The 12,377-nt window shown below is 41.2% G+C and overlaps 1 protein-coding gene across 12 annotated transcripts in view; it reads right to left on the reverse strand.

Moving 5' to 3' along the window:
• ANKRD44 (ankyrin repeat domain 44) overlaps positions 1-12,377 on the reverse strand; it is a 330,752-nt gene that overhangs the window by 207,856 nt on the left and 110,519 nt on the right. For all 12 annotated transcript variants that reach the window (XM_040475746.1, XM_040475744.1, XM_040475747.1 and 9 more), the window contains exon 2: positions 2,733-2,816. In XM_040475746.1, coding sequence (XP_040331680.1) covers positions 2,733-2,816 — 84 coding nt within the window. The remainder of the gene's footprint in view (positions 1-2,732; positions 2,817-12,377) is intronic.

Raw genomic sequence — 12,377 nt, forward strand, 5'->3', positions numbered from 1 at the left:
AGCATGGCATTAAGAGAACAACTCACTGTCTCCAACGTACCTGATAAGAGAGCAGGGAATCAAGTGAGGTTCTTTACACTCACCCGAGGGAAGGGAAAGGGGGATATGAAGAGAGGGTCTACAGAAGTGACAATGGAGGAAAGGGACCAGGACCCAAGGAGCCACACCATCACTGGAAGGAGGTCAGGCATTCATTAATTTATTGCTCTTCCTCCCTCTACCCCACCCTTCCCTGATGCAGGGCATCCAAAAGCCCACACACACAACCTCTGCAACAGCATCCCTTCGGTGTCAATTTGCCACATCACTTCATCAGTCCCTCATGATTAACCCAGACCCCTAACAGTGTCCTGCATTTTCCCTTTCAAAATATATGTCAATAAGATTCCACATTTGTTGGCTTCTCTGCCATGTCACAAGCCCATGAGGGAGAGAGCAATCTCACTGCTATATCCCTAGCACTCAGCACTGGGTCCGAACTCAGTCAGTTACTGTTGAATGAGTAAGGCACTGCAAAGACAAGTAAGTGTTATCCCTTGAGTTCCCTAAAATTCTGTAGTACCAAAAATTGATGTGGCCAAGATTGCTAACTATTCATGTTCTCCAACCTTTTGGGACACAGCTATACTAATTTCCCAACCTCCCTTGTGGTTCAGTGTGGCATGGGACTGAGTTCTGGTCAATGGGCTGTGTGCTCAAGTGATTATGCCACTTCCAAGATCACCCATAAGAATCGTCCTGTGCTTTGCCTCCATGCTCTTTTTTCCCTTCTGACTGGCTGGACTGAAGATGAATCCCTTGGGTGACCTTGGAAGCTATGTGTTGATACCTAGGACCCTCTGTGGAAAAGAGCCACCTCTCTGATCTGTTCATAAGAGAACTAAACTTCTCTCATATCTGAGCAATTATATATTTAGAAGTCTATGTGTTACAGCAGTTAACCTATCTAATTCAGTAACACAATTAGGTTACAACTGAAGTTAAGCCTTCTTAACCTTTAACAGCCAGCAAGTGTTTGCCACTTTCCAAAGGAGAAATAAAGGCCATTCAGAGGGCAGTGCAACCTTTCTTGATATGAACAGAGGCTTGGTTTGCTCATAATCATCAGGAAAAGATAGTAACTAACCTTGCCTTGGGCTTGCCTGGGCTTGGGCCAGAGCCACAAAATAAGCTAGGCAAATTCCGGTGACGTCAGAACACTGGACAGTCAGCTTGCTGGCCTCGGCTCCTCTCAGAAGGATGGGTCACGCCCCATAGGCTCTGGACAAATGCCTGACTGCCTTCTCAAGTAGTTTGGCCCTGGCCTCATCGGTGCTTACCTTGCAAAATGTCATAAAACATTGCCCTGTTGTTTTCAGTGCCAGCTGGGGAGAAGCTGCCAGAAGCTTTTTCAGAAAGCCACACCAGTCTGCACTGCCACAGAACAAGGGCTGTACCAAATGACTTTCCCAAATGAAGCCTTCAGCCGACCGGACAGAGATTCGACCTCAGACATAATTCATTTCCCTGTAGCAAAGCTCTTCTTCTGCAGATGTGTTTGACTCTTTCTGTCATTTCCACCTAACGCTAGAGACTTCAAAGAGAGCCCCTCTCCCTGATGGACTACAGCACTGAGGTAATTGACTTACATTAAGAGAATTAGTGGCATGGACTGCATGTAATTGCTTGTTCAATCTAGGTCTAGGAAACTATTACAAGGGTAAATCATTGACTAACTCTTTTCACTTTTCTTCATTGAAGCTTTGTTTATTTCAGGAACTTCCAGATCCAACCATTCTGAATCTTCTGGGGGCCACAGACCCCTTTACAAATACTATGAAATGTCTTTACTCTTTCACAGAAAAAAATACACGTCCATAAGCACACACATGTATTACATATGATTTCAGGGTACCCGATTTACCCACTGGTCCCAGGTTCATGGACCCTCTAGTGCAGAGGTCAGCATACTTCCCCTCTGAACAGCCAGATAGTAAATATCTTTGACCTTCTGGGCCACGTACAGTCTCTGTCATCAATTACTACCCAACTCTGCTGCTACAGTGTGAAAGCCGTCATGGCTGTGCCCCAAGAGAACCTGATTTATAGACATGGAAATCTGAATATCATATAATCTTCGTGTGTCACAAATAATTGTTCTTCTTTTCATTTCTTCCCCCAGCCATTTAAAAAATGAAAACCATTCTTAGCTGGTAGCCTGTACAAAAATAGGTGATGAACCATAGTTTGTCAATCCCTGTGGCAGAGCATGGGTTCTGGATGTAAAAATATGTCTTTATTTTTACTAACTTCCGATGGAAATTTCACATTTCCTTCCATTGTGAATGTAGGAAGCAATTCTCAGTAGTGTCAACAGTAACTGTGACTTGGTCACCAGCAGAAACCACAGGTATGTTCCTACCACATTAGAGCGGTCACAGACAACACAAAATATTGATCACGCTCCTCACTATTCTTCAGTTATGCTCATTATTAGATCTTCCATTGTATCTTGCTATTTAAATGTACTGACAGAGAAGCACATATATTATTCTATCACAGATTTGATATTGAATATTTTGATAACTGTATTTGCATATGACTGACTTCCATTCTAACCATATATATTTTATTTTGTGGACTTAAAAAGAGAATTCTGAGCAGCAGCCCAGAGCTCTCACCAGATACCACAGAGGTCCATAGTACAGAAAGGTTAAGAGGGCCTGAGCAGGCAAAACCATAGCATCTCCTACCAGAGCATTCACATCTTCGGTTTTGTGGATGAGCATCCGTATCTCCTCTGGATCACCGCTGAAGATTGCTTGGACCAGGGGTGGCTGTAAACACAGGAGAATTTGAATTAGAACTATACTTAAACACATTTAACTGCATTCAGATGCAGATGGCTATAAGAGGCGTTCCCCAAAAGTTTATTCAACAATAATCAATTGGCAGACAAAGATGAATATGGCTCAGACTCACCCACACTAGAAGTCTGGTGGGGGAGGTAGCTGCATAGAGAAATAACTATAATGCAATTTGAAAGCCGTAACAGATAGTCACATCCAACCTGGGGCTATGAGTATGACATGAAAATCACCCATAATTGAAGACGTCCTTGAAACACACTTAAATTTCCCAGCAAGGAAATTACCAAATCTGCAGTTTTGAGCATACAGTCCCCTATAGTTCCCGACCTCTCATTAGACAATGTACCCTGGTTACCCTCAGACAATTCCATTTCTAGAGGATGTTAATGGCCATGTTTCTGGCCTCGTGAACACTTCTTTTCAATGTTTGGAAAGCCTTTGAAATCATTCTCAAACGCTTCCCAGAGCTTAGCCAACACTAAAGGCACTGAGTGTTTCAGATGTGATTATATCCCTACTACCTGTTCAAAGTAAGTGGTATAATGGTGGGGTGGGGATCATGAAGGGGGATATTACCGAGCACTTATTATTGAACTCACCCACATTAAACAAGACCTGACACAGAGAAAAGGGATTTATAAAGAGTGATGGAAACAGAACTGAAAGAGAAACTTGCTCTGCTTGGAGGGCAGGTAGGATGAAGAGAAGAGTGTATCTAGAAAAGCTTCACGGAAGGCACTATAATGAACGAGCATGAGTTTGCAAACCGGGAAGGAAAGACATTCCAGGCACAGGGATCAGGGTGTGCAAAGGTGTGCACATGCAAAGAACCTGATATCTCAGAAATGCTGCCATCAATCTGGTGACCAGAGAGTGGGTAAAAGAAGAAAAGTGGTGTGCTCTGGGGTTGATGTTGGGCTCACCCCACGTGAAAAAGAATCCTGTTCAAAGCCAGCTCCACCACTTGCCAGCCATGTGCTGAGCCCACATCCCGTGTGTAACCTGGGGGTGAGCATGATCTTTGCTGTCCAAGCCCTCATAGGATTGCTATTAGGAACAAATGAGATAATACATGGAAAACCCTCTGTAACCATACTACCCTACACGAATAACAGATGTTCTTACTAATAAATGCTTGGGGCACCTGGGTAGCTCAGTTGGTTAAGCATGTGACTCTTGATTTAGGCTCAGTGATGATCTCACAGTTCGTGAGATCGAGCCTCTCATTGGATCCTGCGATGACAGCATGAAGCCTGCTTGAGATTCTCTCTCTCTCTCTCTCTCTCTCTCTCTCTGCTTCTCCCTTTCTCTCTCTCAAAATAAATAAATGTTTTTAAACAAGAAATGCTTAACAACGCTACTGTAGAATATCTGACCATTATTTTTAAACTTTAAAAACTTTGGCAATTACATATTCTCTCTCTCTCTCTCTCTCTCTCTCTCTCTCTCTCTCACACACACACACACACACACACACACACACACACACACACACACCTTTCGGAAATACTTTACAGTAGTTCATGTCAGCAATAAGATGACAGCAGTTCCCCAGATGTGTCTGGCCATAAGAGTTATCTGAGATGCTTGTTAAAACAATATTCCAAGATCCCTTCCTTGGAGATTCTGACTTAGTCTATCTGGGGTGGAAACATGTGAATCTACTTTTAATAAAATACTCATTTAACTCTTAGAACACTGGCCTAAGGTAAAATCATCAGCATCATCTGCCTCAACGTCTCCCTGTGCTATCTAAATGAGAATCCCAGTCCTCATTACCCCTATAAATTTTCTTTTCTCTTTTGCTATGCTCCTGTTGCCTTTCTTACAGGTTCTGGTGGTGTTTTGTGTTATTGGGGGGAGGCAATAATGTAAGTATTATCAGTAGAATATAGTAAGACTCCTTGAGGAAACACTATATTTAAAAAATTTTTTTAATGTTTATTTTTTGAGAGAGAGAGAGACAGAGTGTGAGCGGGGGGAGGGGCAGACAGAGAGGGAGACACAGAATCTGAAGCAGGCTTCAAGCGCTGAGCTGTCAGCACAAAGCCCAATGTGGGACTCTAACCCACGAACCTTAGAGTCATGACCTGAGCCAAAGTCTGATGCTTAACTAACTGAGCCACCCAGGCTCCCCAAAAGAAACACTATATTTAAAATGTCAAGTTACAGATAAGTATTTCAATATGCCAGGAATTTTTCCACAGTTTTTCCCCTGCTATAAAAGTTTCCAGCAAGTGGACAGATAGATGTATCCTTCTGTTGTCCCAATACCCTCAATTCCACCTTCTTGCTAAGGTAAATGATTCAAAGATAGTTTCTTAAATTGCCGACAATTAAGTAACTGGAAAGAAGTCTTGAAAAGAAAGCAAGTTTTCTACCAGTTTGGTGTTAGCTGGTGGATCTGCCCAAAGACGAGGAGATCCATCCACTTGCTTGCTGACCACTGCTAACCAAGTCTCCAGCTCAGTTTCCCCACGGCAAGGACCCTATTTCATATAAAACAGTCAGACACAAACTCAGGATTTCAACAACAATGCTAAATCTTGTTTATCTGTTCTATAATTCTCTGTCTGCTGTCCTCATAGTCAAATGCTTGTGTGCACTTTTCGGTCTTTTTGAACCTGAAGAGAAAACAAATAAGAAACCTAACAGCCATATGACTTAGATGACAAGCAGGGGCAGAGTCTGACAAGACTTTAGTGTTAAATCAACAGTGATCAATTAACAGGTTAGAACCAACCCATCCCCATAAACTATCTATCACTGGTCACTTCAAGGAAACAGCTAGTTAAGCAAAGCCTCATGTCACTCATGAGAGTCAGGAATGCACATAGGTTTTGTGTTGTTTCAGTGCTCACACTTCTCAAGAAAGACAAGAGCTCCAAGCTAGGGCGGGAATCCCAAGGAAAGCCTCCCTGACAAAGCTGCCAGACAAGGATGCCAGCACAGTCCTTCAGCAGGGAGCTCCCCAAACACCTCCAAGACCAGTCACTGAGGCTGTTTTGAAGGGTGTCATCAATGCACAGAATTCCCAGCAGAGAATGGTGTGTTCACCTGCCCTACACCTCTGGGCCTGGCTCTGCTAAAAGCTGCTTTATGGAGTATTGTCAATGCACAGAATTTCTAGCATCCATTTGAAAGAAGCAACTCTTCCAGTGCTGCCGTCACATGTACACAGACATATACACACATGTACGTGCATACATTTGCACATATACATACATAACATATCTACACTGATGCATGTATATACAGAGATACGTGTTGATTCACATACAAATCCCTCACACTGCCTGTGGAAGGGAAAAGTTCCTGTTCCCCAAAGCCCAGAGTCTTGCTGGATGGACATCTCTAGCCCCAGTGGGGCCATATCCACTGTGACATCACTGTCTTCACAACTGGGAATCTGAGCATCATGTGATTCCAAATCAGAACTTCACAGGTACATGCTGTGTTAGTCAGAAGCTGTGTGTTTGCTTAGATGTAATTCTTGAACTAAATTACTGTGGTTCTTGAGCAAATAGCATTGAAAAAAAAACAAAAACATTATGAGCGTGTGTGTGTGTGTATTTCTCCAGCCTCTCAAATAAGGCAGCCCGGAGAGCACTCTGGCATTCCTTTTTGTTGGGATTTTTAATCCAATCCTGCTGTTTTATTTTTCCCTAGGTAAACACTTACCCTGAGAATATTTGGAAAAAATACACACCTAAATACTATCTCCATTACATGATCTTAAGAAAGGGGGAATACCCTAAATATTTTTGCTCATAAGTATCAAGTATTTATACTCTATTGACCAGTAATTTGGCAATCACTATATCTGTTGTAGTGTTACCCTTGACCTTGATAAGACTTAAGCAAAGTCTCACCTGCAAAAGGACAGAGTCCTAAGCCTTGGTATGTATTAGTATTTCTTTCGGACAATTCATACACTTCAACACTAGCATATACAAAATATTAGTGCTCTGTGTGCATTAGGGTGCGAAGCTGAATAAATATAAACTCATAACAAGGGTCAAACTTGGGAAAAACAAATAGTGGCAGGAAAAAAAGGGGATTCCGATGCCATGAAACCATTAGCTATCATAACCTAAAAAAAAAAAATTAAATGCTTTTTAAAAAAATATTTATTTGTTTTGGAAGGGAATGTGTGAGTGGGGGAGGGGCAGAGAGAGAGACGGAGACAGAGAATCCCAAGCAGTCTCCATGCTTTCAGCACGGAGCCCAATGCTGGGCTCGATTCCATGACCCATGAGATCATGACCTAAGCTGAAATCAAGAGTCAGACACTTAACCAACTGAACTACCCAGGTGCCCCAAAAAAACAAAATTCTTGAGAGGTATGTAATAAGTTCAGTGTCAATTACTAAAATTTCCTCAGCATGTGTAGCAAGTGTATACTGAAGGTGATTTGTCATGTGCTGTGGATACTGGCACAGTACCACACATAGATTCAGAAGGCAGAAGCATACCTCCTGGGCCTACTTTACCAATGGCGCAAGTGGGATTCAATATTCAGATGGGACCTGTCCTTGTCTTCTAACATCCCCAACTATCAGCACCCTACCACTACTACCAGAAGTGTAGACAGCTGCCATCTAGAAATGACCATCTGCCAGGCTGATGACATTGGACCCCTCTAAGACAGAAGTCAGAGCAGAAAGATCCCTTGGATTTAGCAGCCATTTAAAATCATGCAGCTTGGGGCGCCTGGGTGGCGCAGTCGGTTGGGCGTCCGACTTCAGCCAGGTCACGATCTCGCGGTCCGTGAGTTCGAGCCCCGCGTCGGGCTCTGGGCTGGTGGCTCAGAGCCTGGAGCCTGTTTCCGATTCTGTGTCTCCCTCTCTCTCTGCCCCTCCCCCGTTCATGCTCTGTCTCTCTCTGTCCCAAAAATAAATAAAACGTTGAAAAAAAAAATTAAAAATAAATAAATAAATAAATAAAAAATAAAAAAAATAAAATCATGCAGCTTACCTTGCCAACACTAGGAACTGAAAATTCATCATAAAAAGCTACTATCTCTACCCACATCCCCTATCAGCCCATCCAATGCAATATTTTTTATTTTATTGTCAGCCTTCAAAAATAAATTGGGAAAATATTTGATTTCCAAAAATAAGACGCTACATCAAAAGTGTATTGATAACAGTATTTCCAAACTTTGAAGTAGAGTTACAATTCCACTAGGGGGAGCAAGATGGTAATTTGTTACCTGGGAGATAACAGTAACTGTTCAGGTTGTGCAATTAAGACAAGGTAGCTGGAAGATCCACTTTGTCAAGACCTAAGAGAACTCAAGCTTCCGAGAGACAGAGAGAGAGAGAGAGAGAGAGAGAGAGAGAGAGAGAGAGAGAGAGCGCACTCAGTAAAGAGTAAACACATATGCTACGCACATACCAAAACAAAAAACAAAAAAAGCTTTCCTACTGATCCCTGAGGGTCCAGGTTTAGGAAATCATAATGCAATCTAAAACTCAGGAGTTAAAGTATCATTTTCATCACTTAAAAACTCAATTCAACTATTCTTCAATTCCACTTTTAAAAAGTACTACTAGAAGTATCAGACAAGCAATTAGTTTGAGAGTAAAGCCCATCGTGGGTTTTATGAAGACAGTGTAGCTGCTTTAGAGTACCTGCTCCATCTTGTAACGAGATTGTAGGTCTCCCCTCCCAAATCCTTAATGAAACCACCAATTGGATTTTTGCTAAAACCCTTTATAGTGTACTTCACATTCCCTTTGTTGGAGCCGCATGTTCTTTACTAATGAATTGGCTTTGGAAGATATGCAGGGTGATAGAAGCTGTCACGTAGCATCTGTGTAACTACTGTCAGTGGCAAGAAGTCTAAGAAGATGCTCCAGCACTTTGATACAAATTCCTGGCATACTGCTTGTCTTTTTTTGGTTAGACTGGGTAATGAACGATTCCACATCTGAAAGAAAACATCTTGCATTCTAATCAGGAGTGGATGTGGGGAATTAATCAATAGCCAAGAAGAAAAACAATGATATTCTTAAACATCTGTCCATACTTGAGTATTCTGAGTACAGTATGTCATTAAAGCAAGATAGGAGCATGTTATTAGTGGCTATTAGCTTATGCAGCAATAATCTAGCCATATGAAACCATCAACTTATATGAACATGCTGAAACACTTCATTAGGTAACAACTGGTTTTTCTATGAGGCAGTGCTTGCATTTTTACAAAAGGATAATAAAAATTTGTTCGAGTCACTAGATTTAATAGACAAAACTTGTTAGCTCTATTCATGTGGGTCCTGCTGTGTGATCTGCTGAAAGGATGCCATTAAGTGCTTCCTGAATATAGATCACTCCTTATTTGGGAAGAAGTTCACTCTATCATAGAAAAATAATGATGATCATAAAGTCAAAATCTGTTTCCCTTAAGAACTGTACAAAATATACTGAGCCCCCATAAACATTTTTTTAAAAGCAGGACTTCATATCTGAAAACATCTCCTTTAGGCTATGCTACAGAGTAAATGCCTATAATATTTCCAATTACCTATAATTATTATTAAAAACAAAAAGGACAAAATTCTAAGTATCAGTAATACCCTCTATGTAGCTATTTATTTACTCTATACTTACCAGAGAAGAACAATTACATCTAGTCAGAAAATGAAGAAATTATCTAACCTCTTCCAAAGCGAAAACAGTATGGACTATGGGGACTGTGGGGTAGCTATTCAAGGGCCAATTACTCAGTCTTTAAAACATTCATCCTTTGTTGTACCTTGCTTTCCTGACATCCTCCATGGCTATTTCTCTCCCCTTTAATACTGCTGATTAGCACCTTCACCAGAGGATAGCTCACCCAAAGAAAAAAGAAACCCAGGCATGTGAACTTTGCTACCAGTTAGTCGCAAAAGATTAAGTAAAAGGAAGTGATGAAACAACGTACCAGTTAAATTGAAATCTGGAGGCGATGTTGATCTTACAGACCTGAGATCTCACTCTCTTTTTCTTCCACAGTAGGGAGATTAACATATGATATCATATTGACTTGGAATTAAATCCTAGCCATAATTTCCTCATTTATAAAATGGGGTTACCATAGCCATTTCATAAGACGTGTTTGAGAAATGGCCTAATATATGTAGACACGTAGTGTGCAGTCAGTTAAAATAGTGATTAGTGTTGCCATTGAATTGACAAGCTCAAAAACATTCATAGACAAGTATATTTATGTTCATCCTACAAAAGGAAAAATAAGGGATCTAAAGAGATTTCCCAAAAAATACAGAGCAAGTAAATCAAGTTAGGATCATAAGCCATTCATACTCCCTCTAGAGTAGATAGGCCCATCATACTGGGAGAGAAGCTTTTACAAGCCGGAGAGCAAAAATCAAGCTGAGCCTGACTTGGTCTTTGTTACACTGGGCAACCTCAAAAAATGTTGCACAACTTCTCTGTACTCCAAGGTCTGATCTATTGTGCCAAAATAATAGCAACTCGCCTTAAAAAACATCATCCCCCTTTGACTAATCAAAGGGTGCCACATGTTCATACCCATTGGATGGGACATGAAATCATAATTTCACTATTTAAGGTTACCATTAATGTGTACAGTTATACTTTTCCTTTACGATCTCCTGATGGTCATAAAGAGACTGATGCCCTGGTTGGAGCTCTCGGTGGGGGGCGGGGGGTGGAATGATTTACCTGGTAGTCGCAAAGTTGAGACTAGAATTTAGTTTTCCTGATTCTCCAGGATCATCACTTTCTCTCACATGTCATTTTAATAGAATACAATAGAATACAATATAGTATAATGAATATATAATAAATATATGTAATTCAGGATTCAAAATTCAGCCTTAGTTTCAGGGTACTTCCCATGGAGAATTATTATATACTTCATGGCTCACTAAGGAAAGATGTCACTATATATATACATATATATGTGTATATATATATATATATGTATATATATATATATATATATACACACACACATACACACACACACATATATCGTTTCTATATATGTGTGTATATCTATACTCTGTATGCATGTACATAGTGACTATATATGTGTATATATTTCTAGATATAGTTACTTTCAACAAACTAACAATAAAACAATCTTGCCAAAAGATGCAAAACAAAGAGGTACAATATATTTTAAAGCAGGGGCTCAGTGCAAGTTTGAGTTAGGAACACAGAGAAGATAGGTGTTAACCTAGATTTTGAAGAATTAACAAAGGAGTAATCCTTCTTCATGTTGAGGAATAGCCAATGAAGAGGTTAGAAAAGTAAATAACTGGGGTGCTTGGGTGGCTCAGTCGGTTGGGTGTCCGACTTCAGCTCAGGTCATAATCTCACAGCTAGTGAGTTTGAGCCCCGCGTCGGGCTCTATGCTGACAGCTCAGAGCCCGGAGCCTGCTTCAGATTCTGCATCTCCCTCTCTCTCTCTCTAACCTCCTCCACTCATGCTCTGTCTCTCTCTGTCTCAAAAATAAATATTTAAAAAACTGTTTAAAAAGTTAAGTAAATTGGGGCGCCTGGGTGGCTCAGTCGGTTGAGCGTCCGACTTCAGCTCAGGTCACGATCTTGCGGTCCATGAGTTCGAGCCCCGCGTCGGGCTCTGGGCTGATGGCTCGGAGCCTGGAGCTTGCTTCCGATTCTGTGTCTCCCTCTCTCTCTGCCCCTCCCCCGTTCATGCTCTGTCTCTCTCTGTCTCAAAAATAAATAAACGTTAAAAAAAAATTTAAAAAGTTAAGTAAATAACTGGGTGGGGGGAGCTTCGTGCCAGCAGAAGGAGTTTTAACCCAACCTTGAGGGGAAACAGGAACTAGGGTCTTGAGCAAGAGAACAGCACAGAGTTTTTGCAAACATTTAATCTATCCATTACATGCGCCAGGCATGGGAGAAAAGAAGGGAGCCAGAGAACCCAGTCAGAAGACTATTGCCACAATCTAAGGCATCACAGGAAAGAACTTTCCAATCTTCCTATGTCTCCCTCTCTGCTACTTACAGGGCCGTAGTGGAAACAACAGATACTGTTGTCAGTTCTTTGATGCCGCTCTATTCCTGGATGCAGGTTTGGCTCAGCATCTTGGCCACTTTCCTTCACTCTTTATATATAGCCCAAATCTGCTGCCCCTGAGACACTAATGTTTCCAGGTGAAATTGAGGTTACTTCCTTCAGTTCCTGGAACACTTCCATTTTTCCCCATAGAACCTCTGCTGAAGTCAGTTCTGTTTTGTCAGACTTGTCACTTGATCCCTGAATTTAAATCACAGCATTTCAAAAATAGGCCACTTCCATAAAGAGAAAAGCAAAACAAAACAAGGCAGGCATATTTTGCCAAATGCCATATTTTTATTGGGATTTGCTGCCAACCACCCACATCTTTTTGCAGTCTGTCTAACTTTCAAACAACTTGAGATCAAATCAAAACTTTAGCTAAGTTAATTTAATTAGTGTTCGGGAGTTAACTTTTAAAGAAAGTTAATTTAAACAAGAGCACAATGGATCTGAGAGGTTAGTTAATAGAA

Source organism: Herpailurus yagouaroundi, unplaced genomic scaffold (genome assembly GCF_014898765.1).
Source record: "Herpailurus yagouaroundi ecotype Mexico unplaced genomic scaffold, PumYag 140, whole genome shotgun sequence".
Classification (NCBI taxonomy): domain Eukaryota; kingdom Metazoa; phylum Chordata; class Mammalia; order Carnivora; family Felidae; genus Herpailurus; species Herpailurus yagouaroundi.